At 42.1% G+C, this 21,522-nt stretch overlaps 2 protein-coding genes across 3 annotated transcripts; one reads left to right on the top strand and one right to left on the bottom strand.

Annotated features, from left to right (window-relative positions):
* Positions 1-207: 207 nt before the first annotated feature.
* On the bottom strand, positions 208-10,955 carry LOC148376909 (uncharacterized). Of its 2 annotated transcripts, XM_088352136.1 has the most exons (3): positions 10,735-10,955; positions 7,023-7,322; positions 208-608 (listed from the first exon to the last, which is right to left on the bottom strand). In XM_088352136.1, the coding sequence occupies exons 1-3, from the start codon at positions 10,745-10,747 to the stop codon at positions 508-510; spliced, it is 414 nt and encodes a 137-aa protein (XP_088208262.1). In that variant the 5' UTR covers positions 10,748-10,955; the 3' UTR covers positions 208-507. The 2 variants fall into 2 exon arrangements, with proteins under 2 accessions (XP_088208262.1, XP_088208260.1); XM_088352134.1 differs by lacking the exon at positions 208-608 and having other exon boundaries at positions 5,173-7,322.
* Positions 10,956-13,651: 2,696 nt separating this feature from the next.
* On the top strand, positions 13,652-20,359 carry LOC148376908 (uncharacterized). Its single transcript, XM_088351923.1, has 2 exons — positions 13,652-13,868; positions 17,172-20,359. The coding sequence occupies exons 1-2, from the start codon at positions 13,748-13,750 to the stop codon at positions 18,389-18,391; spliced, it is 1,341 nt and encodes a 446-aa protein (XP_088208049.1). The 5' UTR covers positions 13,652-13,747; the 3' UTR covers positions 18,392-20,359.
* The last annotated feature ends 1,163 nt before the right edge of the window (positions 20,360-21,522 follow it).

Below are 21,522 nucleotides of genomic sequence, written 5' to 3'. Positions count from 1 at the left end.
AGACACTACTGTAGTGCTTCTTTCTGCCGCATGGCGCTGTGAGAGGTCACCCAGCATCCCCCCTGAAGAATCCTTCCTGGTTTGTGTGTTTACAGATTGCACTGTAACTCTAGCACGCTAAGAACTTTGACGTTTTTAACGTTTAATATTTTGTGCATCCGTTCTATATGGTTGGTGTGAAGTGTAAAGAAGAGGCGAGTCGTTTCTTTTGACACAAAAGTGGAATAAGGAAGCTTGATGCGGTTGAAAAAATGGTCGGATTGTATTTTTTTCCGCCACTTTTTGCGACGGAGCAGGACCTCTTGAAGCACATCTCCCGAAAGTAAGTTAAACCTCACTTTATAAAGCATATTATTTTATAAAATATTTGTTTTTTAGTACAAAACAATACAGGTTACTTATATGAGTCTTAAACATACTTATACAGTCCTTAAACATACAGAATATAGCACCGAAGCAACTTACGAACAAATTCAACTTACGATCGTTCGTCCGTAATTCAACTCCTTAGGTTGGGCAGCGTCTGTAGAGTGAAACATATAAGTATTTGGACACCCTGCTAGTTTGCCATTTCTCCCACTTCGAAATCATCATAGGTTGCACGTCCACTGTTAGAAAGAGAAACCAAAAAGGAAAATCCAGAAATCATAAGGCATTATTCTTTTTACTGATTTCTTTTCGTGATAAGGCTGCAAATAAGAATTTGAACACCTGAGAAAATGAACGTTCGTATTTGATACAATAGCCTTTGTTTTGTTTTACAGACGTCAAACCTTTCTTGTAGTCTTTCAGCAGCTTTGCACAGACTGCAGGAGGGATCTTGGCCCACTCCACCACAAAGATCTTCTCTAGATCGGTCAGGTTTCTGGGCTGTCGCTGAGAAACGCCGAGTTTCAGCTCCCTCCAAAGATTTTCCATTCCGTTTAAAGTGTCTGTAGTGTGCTGAACGTCTCCTGTTCCATCAGTATCTATCTATCTAGCACAGGGGTAAAAAGTCTTCTATAGACGGGTCGTCCCGCATGTCCCTGTACCTCCGTCCTGAGGGTAGGAGTGTAAAAAGTCCGTGTTGTGGGCGAGTGAATGATGGAGGCGGCCCTCCTGTGGACTCTGCGGGTGTATATGCTCTGCAGAGAGGGCAGCGGAGTCCCGGTGATCCTCTGAGCGTTCTTAGCCACCTTCTGCAGGCCTTTGCGCTCCACGGCCGGGATGCCGCCTTACCAAATGGCGACGCAGCTGTAGAAGTTGCCGAGGATCTCGCTCGACGTTCCGAACTTCCTCAGCCTCCTCCGGAAGTACGGTCGCCGTTGAGGTGTCGAGGGTCCGTGCGAGGTCCATAGCCACGTGCGCGGCCGGGTCCTTAAAGCTGTTCATTCGATCGACTTCGAGCTCCCCGAGTAAATGCTTTTGGTTTGCGCTTCCGGAAGCTCGATAGTCGTATTTCTGGCCTGCGGTCGGTCGGCCGTGCGCGGTCGACGAACGAACCCGGCGTGAGCTCGACGGAACAAAATTGAAGCGCTTCGAAAAAAGCTGGAGGGTGAGCTAACGTCGAAGCTATTCGCTAACATTTTGCGTGTGAGATCGGTAGTAAAGACGGAAACAAATACGGAGTATGTCTTTGTCTTTGAATGTTTGCCAGACGTTTCCTTTGGATTTATAAAGCGTATAACTGCGATGCAGTAACAACTTCTTTTAGACGCCATTAAATACAATTTTATGAGCAGACTACCGGTCTCTGCCTCACATATGAAGTGAGTCGATTTCAAATCTCACTTCAAAAATAGAGTATGTGCTTGCTAGCTTGCATGCAACCCACTTATTATAAGATAACATTTGCTAGTGTACCATGACAATACAGCAGGCTTTCTCAACAATTTTTGAGGCACAATGATAAAAATGTTTACAAATTCATTCCCGACCGTTTTTTTATAGCTTAATCATGCAGTCACCTAAAATGAAGGGGTACAAAGTTTTTCATTTTGTTTTGCTTTCGAATTTCACCTCAATTTTGGATTTTACTCTATTTTTTTCACGTTTCTCAAAATTTGATCTTGTTCTTTTTTTTCTAGAAAAAACAAACTTACCCAACTTATTTTTACGGTACGGGTTTGAGTAGGTCGCAATGTGTGTGTTTGGCTTCTGATTGGCTGAAAACGGCGCCGTCGGATCTATTACTGAGCGCAGAGGGCACCCGCTTTGATATGCATTTCTAAAATAGCAACGCAGCTAGATGGCTTGCTAAATAGCTAACTTTATAGTTAGCTAGAAAGGTAAACGAATAAAAAGCTTAAAGGGGGCTGGACAGCTAGCGAAGAGGGTAAAAACAATCTAAATAGCCGGATAGAAAACTAAATTAAAAAAAAGCTAGATAGCTAGAAAAATTTAGCCTCTTAACTAGCAAACGAGGTCATAGATAGATAGATAGATAGATACTTGATTCATCCCCGAAGGGAAATTCCCATTTCCAGCAGCATCCCTGTGCTGAGAACAGTACAATAATAAAGCCAAAAGAATACAATATACAAATAACCAGTGTGACGTGCAAATGCCCACTGTAGCGTGTTATATAGAATGCTCCCGGTCACGGAATGGTGGAATAGAAAAATACCAAAGATTACAAGACTTTTTTTCAAAGAAAAACGATGAGCGAATTCAGATTCAGATCGACTTTATTGTCATTCTAGTACACGTGTATACAGAACGAAATGTCGATACATCTGACCCGCACAGTTTCCTTGAATGTATGAATTCTCTTAGGCCCCGAACAAGTTCATGTAAATCTAGGCCTTTGGTCTGAAACGACATCGGGATCAAAAAAAAAAAAAAACGACGAAGCATCGATGCCGTCGACGGGGCCGACCCCGTCGCGTGTGGCGACGATCCGTCGGAAAATCAGAAATGACAGATAGAAGCCAAAGGGGTCGCAAATCCTTAAACTCGGATCGGCCGCAGAAGTTCAAACTGTAAACTGAAATCGTATTGAAATGACAAAATCACAGTTGACGAGTCGATGTCGGAAAAGGAATAGGAAGAAGCGTACGCTTATTTGATCCTACCGCGCTTCCTTCTTAATTGTGTCTTGCAGCTAAATATCCCGTCTATTTCCATATAAGAAACACCTCAGTCGCTCCGTCGTCATTATCATCACTTTCACCGTCGTCGTCCTTATCATTGCGGTCTCCATCCATTCTCAGCATTCTATATACTAAGAGTATCTGTTCAGATGACGATTAGCATCGGTGCTCGTGGTGACAACGAACTGTTCTGCGGTGGTGTTTCCTGTCCTAAAGTGTCTTTGGACCTGCTGCCTTAGGGAGTCGGCCCCCAGGAAGCAGGACCGCCGTTCTCGAGCGTCCTCGTCTTTTCATTCAAAAGACAAGGTCGGGGCGCTCGAGCCAGATACCCCCAGCGTCGAAACCTCCGCTCGTCTGCCCTCACTATGACATCTGCAGTACATGTCTGTTTTGTGTTCTTATTAAAAGTTATCTCTATGTGATTGTATCTCCATTTAGTTTTTGTTCGGTTTTCACCACCATCGCCAACATATTTATTCGCCTCATTTGTTGCTTTATAAATGGAGATCTAGATGATTTTGTATTATGCAGTGGTGACAGCAATATAATAGTGTAGCGAAAATGTTCTAACAATTGATTGACCAATGGATTTAAAGAGCCGAGTTGATTCTTTTCAAAACTCGTCTCGCCTTTTTGGAGCACCGCGTACGTCTTTAGATCATTATGACAGGGAACGGATGAAAAACCTTGTTTGGTTATTCTGAAGGGTGGCTACACACACTATAGGTGAATTCTCTTTTTCATCGTTCGATATACTTTCATCAAGACACACTCACTCTTGGATTGATGCACCCTTTTACTCATCATCTACTGAAGAAGCTTGAATCCAACACAAAACAACCAGAAAATAAAACAAAAGGAGAAGTTGAGAACTTGAACTGGCACCATTTGGATAGACAACAACATTGGCTTGATGATGACGTTATTGTATTTTGAGAGAGTTACCCCCCCCCCCCCCCCTTTGACGTCACACCAAAACCTAGCGACAACCAGATGTTCTGCCAAGTTCTGCGTGGATGACGGCCCAGTCTTTAGGTCTTCGGCTGTAGAGCGTCGAGGAATCCCGGTAGGTTTGAAAGCCGGTTGCGACCGGGACCACAAGATGCAGAGTGTTGAAGGAGCGGTTGACTGCTGGTGGCTTGAAGTTCCTCTGAGGTCGCTGGCTTTGTCCTACCGCTTTGGCTTGATCAAGCTTGGCTGCTGACTCGGCAAGGTTCTCTGGCCGCTCGTTGAGCTGAGACTCGGTCGGGACCGGCCAGGTTTTTGATCCGTTTTTTCTCGTTCGGATACGCGCTCCTTCCTTGCTGCTGGGCAGATTCAGACTACCCTCGCGAGGCGGGACCAGTTGTTGGTTCTGGTCTCCTGGGAGGGGCGAACCTTTGATGCGAACATGTAGCCCCCGCCCCCAACCTCACATTCCAGCAGTATCAGTCAGATAACATATTTAAGACTTAAGACACAGTATTCACTTCACGTGTTTTGACACGGTTTGATCATTGTCTGACATTGCAAAACGGAATTGACCAAAAGTTAAATACTTTACAATAATAATGACAAAAGGAATAGTCATAGACTGGATAACAATAATAATAATAAGTGTAACAGAAATAATAGTCTCGATTATCGTTATAACAACCAGCTTAATTATTAGCTTGACCTATCTATTGACTGTATAATGCTGCTCACTAACATTATTTTGATACCAATATTACTACTCGGAATAATATTAACAATAAAAGTCACATAAGTTAGAATAAAAATAATCATCACAATAGTTATGATGATCAGTTTTACCCATGTACTAGCTCTTTAATGCTGCTTATCATTCAATATCATTCAGACACCAGTAATGATGACAATAATAACAATAGGGATAACAGTTAAAACCGTTAGGATCACAATCATTCTAATATGACTATTGATACCCAGGTTGGTTTATGGCAGTTAAATACAAGAACAAATCCGGTCGGGGAAAGCGACCATTTCTCGTCCATAAAAGTAAGGAAACGCTTTTGATTTGCTGATGAGACCGCAGCAAAGACACGAGTCTCTTTGAGGACTTTCATATTGACACGTTGCAGAAAAGGGAAAAAAATCCAAATTTAAAAACACAATCACGGTTTAATATCGAGAAACTACATTTGATTTCAGGGAAAAGCTTGCAGTCAAATCAAGACACAAAAGAGGAGGAGATCGTCCAAATACAAACCGCAAAACAATGGCTGAAGTTATTCGGTGTCCTCTTAACTTGGAAACTTGACAGAAAATATACATTGAAAAAAAATATCAAATCAATGGATGACATTTTGATTATTAGTCAAATTCCAAGTATGACATCGCAGTGAATTGCATTTTGCTTCCAAAAAAATCTGCCAAAAATACCCAGAGACAAAAATGAGGATTCAAAAACGCTTACATTTGGTACAAACTCATCCAATCCACGTATAAATCATGTTTTGATTACAGATATCACCGATTTCAAAAACGTCCGCGGACGTTTCCGACGCGCTACTCCTCAAATATCCTCAAGTTTCAATAAACCGGTGCACGGATGTACTTGGCGGTGTCCTTTCTTTATCGACGATGCTCGCGGAGCCTTTTTACTTCCATTTTCAAAAGTTTATCAAACCCCACCAGGAAGTGACGTTCGGCAGCTTTAAAAGATCTTTCCGTTTTGGGATCCATGATTCTGAGATCCTGGGGTTCCATCTGAGGATTCTGTAAACCTGGATTGATCCCGACTAGCTACCGTTGGATTGAGATAACCGCGCCTTTTCATCCTGACTCGTGCAACCCATTAGGCCAGACTAGATCAAGCTGCGCTTATGAAGTAAGCCTAGACTTTTTCATTCCCATTTTGTGCAATAGAGAGTCCATTTGGATTAAGTCAAGCCAAGAAGTTATAACCTGTATTCACATGAGTATGCAAGAGATGCTTGAAAAGTATTCCAGAAGAAAAGTCAATCGTGGAAGAAATGTAGGACCTTAAGTCATTCGTGTTATTTGTCATCTCATTTCATTTCGTAATGACTTAAGGATGCAAGCTGGCATTTGAAAAACACATTTGAAAAGCTAGAACAATAATACAAATAGGGTGATTTTGAACATGTCACTGACATCAAAACGAGTCCATTTAGTGGCAGCCCGCGCCTTATTAAATCCGAACTATGAGCTCAAATCAAGCAGAGGGATGACTGTTATTTTCACCAGCGCACTCGTAACCCTCAACTTTGACTTGACTAGAGAATCTTTGATCGCAAACCGGACAAGACGACGGTTTCTCATCAGTGCGGGTTCTTGCGTGACGTTTTCGGCCGAATTTATGACCGCAAACTAAGCAGGCGAATGGTTTTTCACCAGCGTGGGTTCCTGCGTGTGTTTTTAAGTGTGATTTCCAAGTGAATTTTTGACCGCAAACCGAGCAGGCAAAGGGTTTTTCACGGGTGTGGATTTCTGTGTGTCTTTTTAATTTCCCCCTTTCGGTGAATTTTTTACCACAAACTGAGCAGGGGAAAGGTTTTTCACCAGTATGGGTTCTTGCGTGGCTATTAAGATGTCCTCTCTGGAGGAATCCATGATTGCAAACTGAGCAGACAAAAGGTTTTTCACCAGTGTGGATTCTTAAGTGGAGTTTTAAGTATGATTTTCGGCTGAATTTTATGCCACAAAATAAACAGGCAAAAGGTTTATTACCGATGTGTGTCATCGCGTGGCTTTCCAAGGATGATTTCTGGGTGAATCTTTTACCGCAAACCGAGCAGGCGAAAGGTTTCTCACCGCTATGGGTCATCGCGTGCCTTTTTAAGTGCGATTTCCGGATGAATTTTTGACCACAAACCGGGCAGTCAAAAGGTTTCTCACCAGTGTGGCCAAAGATGTGGCGTTTCAAATTAGACTTGCACCGAAACGTTTTCCCACACTGGGAACATTTGTGACGTGCTTTATGATCACCTTCGGACCGTTTGTCGCCATCGCTGCGTGCGGAGTCGGACGCGTCGTCGTCATCTGTTGCCGCTGAGCTTCTGCTCGGAGAAACCTTCTGCTTGTTCTCTTGGTGTCCGTCTTCGAAGGTGAGACGGGCCCCGGTTACCGGAATTTCGTTAAAATCTTCCTCCTTTTTAACGCCGACGGTCTCAAAAATGTCCTCCTCCTTTTTGACGTCAAGCAATTTTGAACAGTCACCTTCCTCATTTTTGACGCGAGGAAACGTTCTCTTCTGTTGCCGAGGACGACGATGCTCTTGACTGACATCTGCGGGACACAAGACACACAAAAGCTTTGAAAGATCTCTACACACAAAAGCATTGCTGCAAAATCCCTTCAGCGTTTCTGGGGGAAAAAAAATACAGTATATATATATATATATATATATATATATATATATAAATTTAAATACAAGTCTTACAGGAATATTGTAATCCCCGCCTATACGCCTTTTTATTCCATGTTTATACGGGAGTGCCACACTGCACAGCGCATGGGGAAATCGCAGGTTCGATAATCGAGAGAAAAGTCTTCTCATATGTGGATAAGGAGCACACGAACCAGCTTTGTGGGAGGGAGATACAACTTTATTGATGCGTCAATGAAGGTCTCATAGAAATCGGGACATGGCAATGTTTATATAGCTTCAATTGTGTACACCCAAAAGGCGGTCCGATCTTTACACGTAACTTGACAGGAATTTTGTTTTTCTCGCAAGGAAAAGTGTTTGTCTCCCTATAAGGAGATCGTTTTTCCAAACAACCCGAGGTCAGTTTGTACAGAGACTTCCGTTCCTTGCACGAAACGATGTCAGCACGACCTTTCCCACAACTGCAAGCAAGTCTTTCCAAATTTCTAAATGTCTGCAAATCTATTCTACAAATGCAAGTCTATTTACCACAACACGCAAAGTAAACCTTTATTGTCAATCTTATTATCATTGTACACTCACAAGTGAGGGTAGAAAAAGATTTCCTTGCTTTTGAATGGAAAGTTCAACGATACAAATTGTCCATAAAGCTTTCCCGCAAGCGGAAAGACATTCGCACTCGTGACATTTGAAAACATTTGGCATTTTTCATGTCACTTGTCTGTCTTCCCTCGGGCACGTTTATACTTATTTCCTCGTCGTTTGAATTGTTATCAAATTAATTCGGGGATCAAGATTCCCTCAACGCGCCCTTTGGAGCCATCGGTCCGTGAATGATAATAATAATAATAATAATTTCCTTGTATTGTCATTCTTTGTAACAATGTACACAGAACGAAATGTCGATACACCTGACCCATTGTAGCGAGCCGATGCAGCCGCAGCCAACAGAGGGCGCCGCCATTTACCAATGTTATAAGTCTTAGGTATGACTCGGCCGAGGCGCGAACCAGCGACCTCCCAGTCTCAAAGCGGGCGCCCTACCATCTAGGCTACAACGGTGAGCAACAACAATCCCGAGTGTTCCAACCAAATCATGAGCCATCACGTCCAAAACTTGAAATCCAATCAAGTTACATATGGCTAAGTTTCCGCCGACGCTAAATGACTTTTTCGCATTTGAATCCATCGGCCGACGTTACGCGGCCCGTCAACGTCGGTTGTTTCCAAAAGAACTTTTTTGCGGGATTTCTATTTCCCGATCGGTAGATTTGTAACATGTGGCACTCGGAACTATGCCGTGAAGATGCCGAGTGTCCTACAAAGATGGCGCGGAGCGAGGAGGCCGCAATCAAACGTATTCCGCGTCCACGAACAGACACGATGGCACCCATGGAGAATCCGTCTCGTGGCCGACCGCCATCTTCATCGACGAGGAATTCGTAGCTTCTTCGTACTTCCGAAGCGTTTCAGAATTTGACTTTCTCCAAAGTCAAGTCTAGCTGCCTTCACTTGGTTCAGTGTATAAAGAAATAAAATCATCACTGAGCTATGAGCTGCTTAAATTGTATATGTAGACGCTCCCCTACTGACAAAAAATGGTAGGTACAAACATTTTTTTCCGGGACGTAGAGAAAATATCCAGACATTGCCGTAAGTTAGATTTGGTATCGTGCGCAGCTTTTTCCGAGTACAGGACGTTTCTGTAGTACTTCTTTCCGCATCGTAAGTTGCTTCAGTGCTATATTTTGTATGTTTAAGGTTTATATAAGTATGTCGAAGGCTCGTATAAGTAACCTAACCGGCAATCTACCGTCCCCATCTTTCACTTTCTCTTCCTTTACAGACTCTTACTCTTTTCACTTCTCTCCAGAAGACTTTTCTCCTTTCCTATCTTTCCACACCATTCATCATTTGCTTTCCTTTTCGCTGCTTCCACTTCCGCTTTTACCAACCTTTTCTTCACTTTATAGCTTTGGTACGCATCGCCACTCTTATCTCGCAGCCACTCCTCAAAGGCACGTCTCTTTTCTGTCACAGCCTCCGATACCTCATCGTTCCACCGTCCGCTTCCTTTCCTAATACCTCGACCAACTTTTCTCATTCCACATACTTCTTTTGCACTCCTCGACACTGCCTCTTTAAACCACTTCCATTCCCACACTCTCCATTTCTCTTCTACTAGCCCGTTCATACTCTTCCCTTATCCTCTCTTTGAACTCTTTCCTTTTCTGTCTTATTCAACTCTGACATTTTCACCCCTTTCCTCACACTTTTCTTTTTACTAGCTCTCCACGATCCATCTCTTCTCAGTTTGCCTTCCACATAAAAATGATCAGACATCCCACTCATTTCGCCTCTGTAAACACGCACATCCAACAATCTACTAAACATCCCTTTCCTAAGCACTACATAATCCATCAGTGCTCTGTCCACCATCTCACCACCATCCACTCTGACAAAGGTATACTTATTTCCCTCTTTTTAAACAATGTATTAGCAATCACCATCTTTTTTTCCACACACAACTCAATCCATTTCTTTCCAATCTCATTTCTTGCCGGTACCCCAAATCTACCTATCCCATTTTCAACCGTTCCATCACCCACTCTCGCATTCAGGTCACCTAGCATTACAACTTTCCACCCTTCTTTCGCACTTGCCACACATTCGGACAAATCCTTCCAGAACGCCTCTCTCTCCTCAGCATCTTTTTCTAAACCGGGTCCATATGCACTTATTCAGATTCAGATATACTTTATAAACATCCCCATCCACAACAAGCCAAAACCCCTAATAGCCCTCGCTCAGAGATTTGATCCACAACTTCAGTGGAACTTTTTAAATCTTGGCTTAAAACACCCTTATATTCTACAGCTTATGAATGACCTAGATTACATGTTAACAATATCTGTGTGTTGTTTGTCGATGCTACATCCGTTGCAGCCCGGTCATCCTGGAAGGGAGATGACCTCATGTGCGCTCCCTTCTCAAGGTTTCTTCATTTTCCTCATGTTGAGGTTTTTGAGTTTTTCCTTGCCTTCAAGATCTACCCGATGGCTTTCCCATTGTAAACCGCTAGCTGGCCTACAAGAAAAACTCCAAATTTGTTGAGCTAGTTTACGATATAAAGCTGTATCACTCAGTTCTGCTAGCGGGTAGCTATTAGTAGAGGGCAATCGCTAAAAGTGATATGAACCAAATGGACTCCAATTCCCAGCAGCCGCATCAATAATAGAGAAAAGAAACAAGATATATAGTCAATTGACTTTGGGAGTGGAAAATAAGATGAAAGTTAAAGTGACCGACCTGCTCCTTTCATCTCGACTTGTAGCTGCTTGCTAATGCTAACTTGGTTTAGCCGTCGTAGTTCTCGCTCGTTCTATTCTTCAAGCTCCTCTTGGAAATGTCTGTTCTTTCTAGAGTACATTTTGGTGGCGTTTAAGGCTCACTATCAACTGTTTAGGGAGTTAAATAGAGCTTTTCCGCAAGGCTGGAGTCGAACGCCGATAGCCGAAAACACGCTAAGAGTAACCGGAAGAACAAACCAGGTGGGAGGAGCTACAACTTAACAACTTCCGCGTCACAAAGGAGTTAATTTTTTTTTTTTTGCAGTATTGTTTTGTTACAGTTCATGAAGCATCTTCTTATGATAGCTTACTTGTTTTTGCAACAGTTTTCTGACATAAAACTTAGAAAGGGATGCAAAACATTTGCTAACATGAATTGACTCAACCGCATACGTTGAGAGAGGGCGCCATCTTGTGGAGTTTTTGCATAGCTCTTTTGTGCAGAAAGAGCTAGCGCATATTAAAAGCTTTACTTTTAATATGTTACTTTCACCTGTTAGAAAATGTATTCAGTAACGTCATCCGAATAATTTAATATAGCGTATAACTTGATTACTTACATTACATTCTGATTACTCCAACACCAAATATGCAAAAAAATAAATAAATAAATAAACGTGATATAAACAAAATGACTCCCTTTTGTTTAAGATAAATGAACAATGTAACCTTGAAAATCAAATGGACGAAAACAAGGTCAGGAAGTTGCTTGTAGTCCTCGAGGCATGTCTTTTTCCTCAGCGAGAACCTTTTTTTCCGGATTCCGATAAAGCACGATTTCAAAATAGAGGCAGATGAGCAGTTCCTCCGAGCGTTTTATCTAGAGAATATATTCTGTGTGCAAATGAAATAAAAGACAACGTGTGTAAGCATGTTTATACCATAATTCCAATAGAAAAAAGGGTCAGTGCGCCACCTGATCTCAAATCTATTACAAGTCAAACATACAGTCGAACGAAGCACTATTCTACCGCTGACCACCACCAAATCTTTGGGGAAGTTTAACTCAAGCCGCTCAACCCTTAAGGAAGAAATCAATTGTATTTCGATAAAACGGACAGAAGATGGACTTTTGATGATTCCTGTCTGTTGTGCAATTCATGCAAAGAAGTAGGACGGTATTATCAAATCAGCCTCCTGTAGGGAATCCTCCGGTAGCACCAGGCCTCGCAGGTCCCCGGAAGTTGGATTTGGTGACTTTTGCCAGGCCGTCAATAAGTTGTTTCATGACGGTCCTCCCCATCTGTTTGTCCAAAAGTTCTGCAGCGTACTACCTCCCCAGGCCCGATGGCGGTGTCGAGAGCGGAAAAAACAGATCAGTAGCCGGGACGGGGGAGCAAAAATCGTAGCCGAGATCAGAAAGGGGTTCGGGGCCGGGAAACAGACGCGAATCAGAACAGGAGAGAGTCGGGGTCGAAAAGCTTGCCTAGCGTAAGCTGAAGTTGGCAGACGGACTGACAACCGGTGACAGAAAGACGGGGGTTTAAAAAGTGACAGATAGCTAATCAACGTCCGAGGCAGTTGGCGCCAAAGGAGCAGCCTCTGGTGCCTCAAGACAGGATGGATGGTTATTACTATTATTATTATTATTCTCATACTATAATAAGAACAATAACAATGTTGATTTGCCTGCATCTTCCATGTGCTATATCATTCAGACGTTTTTTTTTAATCTGGATTTGAAAAGGTGAGTATTTGGACCTTTTTTGAGATCATCCTGTAATTTGTTCCAAACTTTAACTCCACATACGAACACACACATGCTTTTCCTGGTGATTCTCACCGGTCGGATCTTGAAGTTATTACGTGCGGATCGATTCTGGCGCCATCGCGGGCGGCAGCCTTTCCAGCAGCTCTGTGTTATTCCGCTCTTTTTGTGATTTATTGTATGCGTCTATCCTTTGTGTTTTGGTCCTGTTTGACAACTTTACCTCGGATTACTTTCTATCCTATGGAAATGGTTTTTAACACACAGAAATGCCTTTATTCGAGTCATCGACTCCTTGCCCTGAAGAATTCCTCCACTCGAGTCGCCTCTTACGACAGGCGGCGGACCACGGTGGCAGAATTCTCACACCTCTCAGGGAGAGATGGCCCCTCAGGAACAGGGAGAACACGCAAACGCCACACAGGAGGTCTGATCTCATGACCTCAGAACCACTGGCCCGCCGTTGTTATGCGGAGAAATGCATCCCTGCCGAGATTTGCATCCCCTCGCTACTACAACCACTTTGATCTCACGTGTATCTCACTTTTCGGAAATGTCATGGCTAACATATAACCAAATCCACTTTGTCTTGCATTTGTTGGGAATGTAATACAACTTAAACCATTCCGTCTTTGTATTTGTTGTGAACGTCATCGAACGGTAATGCACACTGAATATAAATCACTTTTGAGAGCTGTTATGCACTCTACCGTAAAGCTTATTATGATGAAATAAGCTTTACGGTAGAGTGCATAACAGTTTCAATACGAGCGATTTGACTAGAAAAAGGCCAAATAAACATGTTACCTGCTCAAAAGTGATTTATATAGGGTGTGCATTACGAGGTAAAAGTGGCTATAGTAGCTAGGGGATGCAAATCTCGGCATAATAGCGTGCTGCCCCTAACACTATCGATGCTGCAACATTCACTAGTTCTTGCTGCACAAAAGAACTCAGTTATGCAAAGACTCCACAAGATGGCGGGCTCCCTAAACGTCCGAGATTAACATATGTGTTGCAGTCCTTTCTCAAAAAATACCACTATGGTGTCATAAGAAGACGCTTCATAAAATATACCAAAATGACATCACAAACTGAAAAAGATGAAAGGTGAAAAGCGAAAGTTGTTTTCCTCGGAGCTCCGCCCACTTTCGCTGTCCTTCCGGGTCACTCCCAGGTTGTTTTTGGCGTTCCGTTCCAGCCTTGTGGAAAAGCTCCGTTGAACTCCATTCAAGAGTCAAAGTGAGCATTAAACGCGATCAAAATGTACTCCGGAGATAAAGGACATTTCAAAGAGGAGCTCGAAGAAGAGGTCGAGCGAGAAGATCGACGGCTCACTCCGGTTAGCGTGAGCAAGCAGCGTCGAGTCGCCATGGAAGGAGCAGGTCGGTCACTTTTGGCTTTCGGAACATCTTTGCCATCTGATTAACACTCCCCAACTCCATGGACTACAAATAGATATAACATGGTATCTTCTTGATGCGGCTGCTAGGAGGTGAAGTCCATTAGGTTGATGGAACTTTTAGTGACCGCCCTCTACTACTAGCTACTAGCCTGCAGAATGGAGTTCTATAGCTTTATATAGTCAACTAGCTCACCAAATGTGTAGTTTATTTTGCAAGCCAGCTCACTAGTTACAGTGTGCAGGGTGTGACTTGGATTTCTTTCCATTCTTTTAGATGAAACGTAGCCACTAGCTATCTCCACGGAGCTTCTAGCTGTATCGCTCTATGAGCAACTATTTATCATCCAAATGGAGCTATATAGCGAAGTTTAGAACAAAGTGTAGCCCTCCCTTTTCTTGTCAGACGAATAGTATGATTGTTTTTGTTTTTATGGTATGTTTTGGGTTGGGGATTCAAGACGGGGTTTCGTGTCTTTCTGGAAAAAGAATGTTTTTGTGCGGCAATTGTTTGGCTGAAAAGCGCTTTAGGCATGATTTGCATTGGCCTTCCGTGAAATCAGCAAGTTGAAAAAGAAGGCGAACCTCCGTTGAAGTGACTTTTTTTTCTGCATTGTTTTCAACAGATTCTTTTCTATTTGAAATTATTTTTTTTTTGCTTCTGTGGAGTCTGACTGTTGACATTCAACTTACCTTCAGTTACAATTTGCAATGACAGAGTGTGACCCAAAATATATAGCAGCTGCTCACTCCATTCTTTTTCTTTCGCTATAGACTGAACCCATTAGGATAAGATAAGATCATCCTTTATCTTTTGTTACAGCAGTAAGACAGCGAATCATGAATAACAGCTTAGAGTATCAACAGTGTATAAATATTTAGGAATATCAAAAATAAAAAACAGAATTTTTCCAATGGAAATTTGCTGGGACGAATGCACGAAGCCTTACCCGGCGAACGAACAGAAACCTTATTTCGAACATTATAAAATAAAAACAGGACCAAAATAACGACTCCACCACAAAAATGATGTTAACATAACATGTTGGAAAAGGGGTAGTAAGAATCAGACGCTTATTTTCCCGACACCTTCATCTTCCCTATGAATCCCATTTTACAGTTAGCTTCTCTTTTGTGTCTAGATAGAACAACATCTCAGATATACATATTACAAAGGTCAATCATTATAAGAATATCAATAGTCACATATGTTATACACTAATCATTGTAGTACCCATCTATTAACGTTATAATGCTACTAGTCACTAAATATCATCGTGACACCAAAGAAAATAACAACAATAGCAATAACAACAGTTATGACATAATAAGAGTAACAATAACAACTATAGTTGTAAACGCAGTATTTCCAATCTCTCGTATCCTACCCCATTATCTTCATCTCTGTATTCTGCCAGTTATTATTTTTGTATTTATATTTACACAAGTGAATCGTTGGACATTGTTTGATCTCGTCTTGTAAATCGTTCCAAAGTTTGAGTCCGCACACAGACACACACTCATTTTCCTGGTGGTTCTCCTCTTTGGGATGATGAATTTACGACACCCCCTTAAGTTATCATTTTCCTCTTTCCGAATGAATCATTTATGGATGTTTTCTGGCACTATGTTTTTGTTGACCTTAAATAGCAGTTGTGAAGTGAGGAAACTGGACTAAATCATCCCATTTGAATCATTTGGACTGCAGGAATCAAATATGAGTAGGATCCGATATCCTACCCTGTGTATAGTTCTAATTGCACCTTTTTGGAGGATAAAAAGGGAACTTTTGTAATTCTTGCCCCAGACTTCTGCACAATATGTGAAGTATGGCAGAACGAGAGAACAATATCATAAATACAATGCAATCTAGTTTGAAAAAGAACTTATTGAAATGCTTTTAGATGCCCGATCAACCGCTGTGCCGCGACACACTAGTGTGCCGTGAGAAATGATCCAATGTCACTTTTTACGTTTCATAAATCATTTATGAGTATATTATGATGAATGGTATCAAATGCTTTTTTGAAGTCAATAAATAAATATCCCGACTTTCTACGCTATGGCGGATTTTCCTCCACTGCATCAATAACAGCCCCGGTTGCCGATCTGTTGGCTCTAAAACCGTATTGACTTTCGTGAATCCATTTATTTTGATCTATAATTGTTCTAGTCTATTATTGATTTACAATTTGATTGAATTGTCGGTGTTCTCATCAATGAAATCGTTTGGATATGCATTACTTACATTCTTTCCCTTTATCATACTATTTAATACATCCTAAATTCCTTTAATATGACTTTTGTTAGGATGTCATAAATTGGTATAGTATCATTTTCTTGCTCGCTGTTATTATTCCTGTCAATTTGTTTTTATACGTTTTATATCGGGATTCGGCTTCCTCGGTTCTTAGTTTTTGTTATACTTGTTGGTGAAGATTTGCAAAAATATCTCAAACGCACCATCCGCATCATCTGTACCCTATAGAGCATTCCAGTGTTGTTTAACTAAGTCATCATAGAGTGATAAAATCGTCTCTTCACTTCTAACTGGTTGTGATTCTTGTCTAGTAACCTTTTCCTCACGCACTGTCAATACTGGAAGCTGATCCGAAATATCACAAAGCCGTAATCCGCTGACGTTTGTAAATTCAATATTATTCCTAAAGATAGTGTCAATGAGTGTTGCACTGTGTAAAGTCATTCTACTAACCCTTAACATAGAACTCATACTGTACATTATATTCATATCGTCATCCATGTTTTTGTGTGTTTGGATACATTAGATCAGGGCAGCGCGGCAGAGCAGTGGTTAGCGCGTGTGCGGCACGGTTCTGAGGTCGTGAGATCGAACCTTCCCGTGTGGAGTTTGCACGTTCCCCCTCGTGAGATCGAACCTTCCCGTGTGGAGTTTGCACGTTCTCCCCGTGCTCGCGTGGGTTTCCTCCGGGCACTCCGGTTTTCCTTCCGCGTTCCAAAGACACGCATGTCAGGTTGATTGGCCGGTCCAAATTGTCCAGCGGTGCGGATGAGCCGGCGAGTCCTCTGTCCCTGTGTGCCCTGCGTCCGGCTTCCAACCCGTTCAGGAAGTCCCTCTGCCCACTGCCCCGAGATAGCTTGGATGGGCTCCGGCACCCCCGCGACCCTACTGAGGATAAGTGGTGCGGGTGAATATATGTATATAAAATCTGCTAGCATTGCTGAAAGGATTTTCATCGTGATGCGCGTGTTGCGAAAAAACACCCAAAAAGATTTTCTAAACGTACGTGCGTTTTGTGTCCTGCAGACGTCAGTGAAGAGAATCTTCTTCCTCGGCAACAGGAGACAAAGTTGCCCGGCGTCAACAAGGAAGAAGATGACTTTTTAGAGACAGTCGTCATTAAAAAGGAGGAAGAGGAGGAGGAGGACCATTCGGAGCCCGTTCACCTTAAAGAGGAAAAGGCGGACTTGGAGCCCGATCGCATCGAAGACGAGGAGAGGGATTTGGAGCGCGTCGACGTTAAAGAGGAAGACGACGCGAGAGAGTTTCCTGTGACCGGGGCCCACCGAGAGAACAAAGAGAAGGTTTCTCCGAGCAGAAGCTCCGGGACGACGGATGACGACGAGACGTCCGACGAGACGTCCGACTCCGCGCGCAACGATGGCGACAAACATTGGGAAGGCGAGGACGCGTATCACAAATGTTTGCGGTGCGGAAAAAGCTTTCGACACAAGTGTAGTTTGAAATCGCACTCCCTCGTGCACACGGGTGAGAAACCCTTTAGCTGCCCGGTTTGTGGAAAAAGATTCAGCTTGAAATCTAACCTAAATAAACACACAGGCACACACACGGGTGAGAAACCCTATGGCTGCTCATTTTGTGGTCAAAAATTCACTGGGAGGGGGAACTTAAAAAAACACACGAGAATTCACACTGGTGAAAAACCGTTTGCCTGCTCAATTTGCGGTGTCAATTTCACCCAGAAAGGTACCTTGAAGATACACACAAGAACCCACACGGGTGAAAAACCATTCACCTGCTCAGTTTGCGGTCAAAAGTTCACCGAGATGGGGAACTTAAAAAGACACACAAGAATCCACACGGGTGAAAAACCTTTTGCTTGCACTGTTTGTGGTCAAAAATTCACTCACAAATCACACTTTAAAACGCACGCAAGAATCCACACCGGTGAAAAACCGTTTGCATGCTCAGTTTGTGGTCAAAAATTCAACCAAAAAGGAGGTTTGAAAAACCACACAAGAACCCACACGGGTGAAAAACCTTTTACCTGCTCTGTTTGTGGTCAAAAATTCACCCAGAAAGGTACATTAAAAAACCACACTAGAACCCACACTGGTGAAAAACCTTTCGCCTGCTTGGATTGTGGTCAAAGATTTATACGAAAAGATCCCTTAAAAATCCATGCAAGAACCCACACTAGTGAAAAACCTTTTGCCTGCTCAGTTTCAGGTCCAAAAGTCAGTCATAAAGGAAGCTTTAAAAAAACGCACAAAAAACAACACTGATATGAAACTGTTTTCTCTTTCATTTTGCGGTCATATATCCTATAGACAAGCTCGGGGTTACAAGTGGCTGGTGAGAATAGCAGTCATCGCTCTGCTTGATATGATCTCATAGTTTACATAAATAAACACAGCTACCACTGAATGAACTCATTTGTGTACTTTTGACGTAAGTAACATATCCAAACCGATAATTTATGGTTCTAGTTTTGATGGGAAAAATTTAAACGCACGAGTGTTGCAGGTTGTATCATTTTTTTGATTGATTGATTGATTAAATGATGAATTGCAGTAACTACAGACGCTCCCCTAGCCACGACCATTCGAACATTTTTTACGGGATGTCGAAAAATATCGGGACATTGCAGTAAGTTAGATTTTGTATCGCGAGCACCTTTTTCCGAGTAGAAAACAGTGCCGTGGTACTTCTTTCCGCTGCAAGGTGCTGTGAGGGGTCACCCAGCATCCACACCGAAAAATAAATCCTTTTTTGTATGTATACACACTTCACAGTATCTCTAGCACATATTTACGGTTTAATATCTGGTGCATCCGTTCAATAGGGTTGGTGTAAAGTGTAAACGAGAAGGGAGCCGTTTGTTTTGAAATGAAAGTAGAATAAGAAAACTTGATGCGGTTGAGAAAATGGTTGGATCGCTTTTTTTTCGTCCACTTTTTACTACAGAGGAGGGCGTCTCCTAACGCTTCCAAAATGAAGCTAAACTTAACTTTATTGATCTTTATAGTCAAGTCGTGTTTATTTGTGACGAGCTTAATTACAAGGAGTCTCAAAGGGCTTCGCAGACCACAGAATGTCAACGCCTAACATGTAGCTCTATTTTTCAGTACTCAGCCTGCTTTGTAGCGTTCTAGATAAGCATCATTTCAGTTTTAAAACAATACAAGCCTTAAACATACATATAAAATAAACCTTCATCATACATTCCATATAAAATACAGCACTGGAGCAAATTCAACTCACGACAATCGTAAGTCGGCAGCGTCTGTACTATGATATCCCCTCCATAGTTTCATCTCCCACGATTACCTTTTTAATTAGAGTACTTTTCAATCATCTCTTGCATACACACGTTTTTTTACGTTATCACTTTTTGAGTTGACGTCATCCAAATGGCCTCTTTATTGCACAAAATTGGAATAAGAAGATCTAAGGTCACTTCATAAGCTCATCTTGATCTAGTCTGGCTTACTGGGTCGCAGGTTTGCCAAGTCGGGATAAAAAGACGCGGCTGTCTAGGGTTGCGATAAATGGGCGTTGGCGGAATCCTCAAATAAACCCCCAGGATCCATCACAGGATAACGGGTGGGAAAATGGAAATGTCTCGCCCGTGATCTTTTACTGTCGCTGAACATCGACTCCTGATGTTGAGGCTGACTCCAACCAAGATCATTTAAATATCCCAGCTTAATCCCTTATATTGGTTTTGTGCAAAACCGTCCCGGGGGTGTTTGTTTTTCTAATCCGCGATTGTATGAATCTACAATTTATACCGTTTTTATATCTGTCATCAAAGTATGAGTTTTATGCGGATTTCAGGATGTTGTATGACATTTAAGCCAATTTGTGACTAGATATTCTTTGTGGATTGTTCTGTAGACGAGATTTGATGTGAGTGATTTTCTTTGTTTTTAAAATATTAACATTTGTTTTATAGTGCCCATATTGTTAAGGGGACACAGGATACATTTGATCTTTTCCCGTCAGCCATTGTTTTGGGTTTTAGGTTTCCGTCTTTTCCTCCTTTTTTTGTGTCCCGATTGGACTCCTTATTCCTGAACTGAAATGTTTTCCTTCTTGTATGAAACTGTCATTACAATTTGATTCGTCTTTCTCCGGACTGTGTAAATAACGCGCATGTGTGATTGTCTGGGAAGTACTCAGAGAGACTTGTGTCATTGTGTCGCCGACTCATCAGCAAATTAAAACCATTTCATAACCTGTATTTACAATTCAGAGTTGCTTTTTACCGCCTTTGGTTCATTTTCTACATGGTGCTACCGCACTGTCTACATTAGCCCTGTAGATGGCATGAATGCATCGTCCTTGAATGAAAAATCCAGCTATAATACTATACGAAACGCCTAAAAGGAGTTTAACGCGTTCAGGTCCTAAGGGAATTCCATTTTAGTAAATAATAATAATCATAATAAACTAGGTGGTGTTAACTTTCTCCATCTCTAACTGGCGAATCCGTGTTTTTCGATTCAAGCCATCCCCTCAATAGGACAATTTTCAATGAAGATCGTCACATGAGGTCTGGCCAGTGTCCAATCATTTATTCAAAACTGACATTATAAGCTAATATGGATTCATTACAAATTTTTGACCGACTCTAATTCAGGCAAAGCAACAAACGTTTTTTCTTGAATAACATTAGCAGAGCAGGGACGAATACCATTTTGAATTTGCTGTACCCTATAGGGTCAAATCCATCCATTTGTCCCTTTATTTTTTTGCATATTTCAAAAGAATTTTTTGTTGGCGCTCCATACTTTGTCCTGTGACGGATGAAAAACACCGATATACGTAGGCGTCTGGTCTGAAATGACCTCTGGATGTTAAAAAAAGACTGCATTAAAGCCATGTATAGGCCTTAACTATATAATGCAGCATATCTCAAAATTGGATGAAACAAGTCGAATCTTTTTATTCATTTTTTTAGTTCTGAGTGCGCCGCTGCGTGTGTGTGGAATAAATGAGACGAGAGAGAGAGAGGTGCGACCGGACATGGCAAATGTAAACAAAGCTCTTGCAAATAAGGAATACAATTAAAAGAGTTGAAAGCGATGCACATCGGACTTCAATATTTTCCCAGTTGCTAGCAACATCTATCTATCTAGATAGATAGATAGATAGATATATACTTTATTCATCCCCGTAGGGAAATTCACACTTCCAGCAGTCTACCCCGTTGTTTATTAACAGATGAACATGATGCCCGAGGGTGCTTGTAGCGGAGCGGATGACGTCACGCCAGTCCAAAATTCAGGATATCGCAAGCACCCTCGTGCCTAATGTTTTCATCAGGCCTCAAGTCGACTTCTCGGATTATTAAATTTTTGCTGTCTGGTGCGCTCACTTAGTCGCTTTTTTGGACACCAAAATCCTCTCT

This window comes from Urocampus carinirostris, chromosome 1 (assembly GCF_059441175.1).
Source record: "Urocampus carinirostris isolate Australia breed hairy pipefish chromosome 1, RoL_Ucar_1.0, whole genome shotgun sequence".
In the NCBI taxonomy this organism is placed as follows: domain Eukaryota; kingdom Metazoa; phylum Chordata; class Actinopteri; order Syngnathiformes; family Syngnathidae; genus Urocampus; species Urocampus carinirostris.
This window is presented reverse-complemented; position numbering and strand designations above follow the sequence as displayed.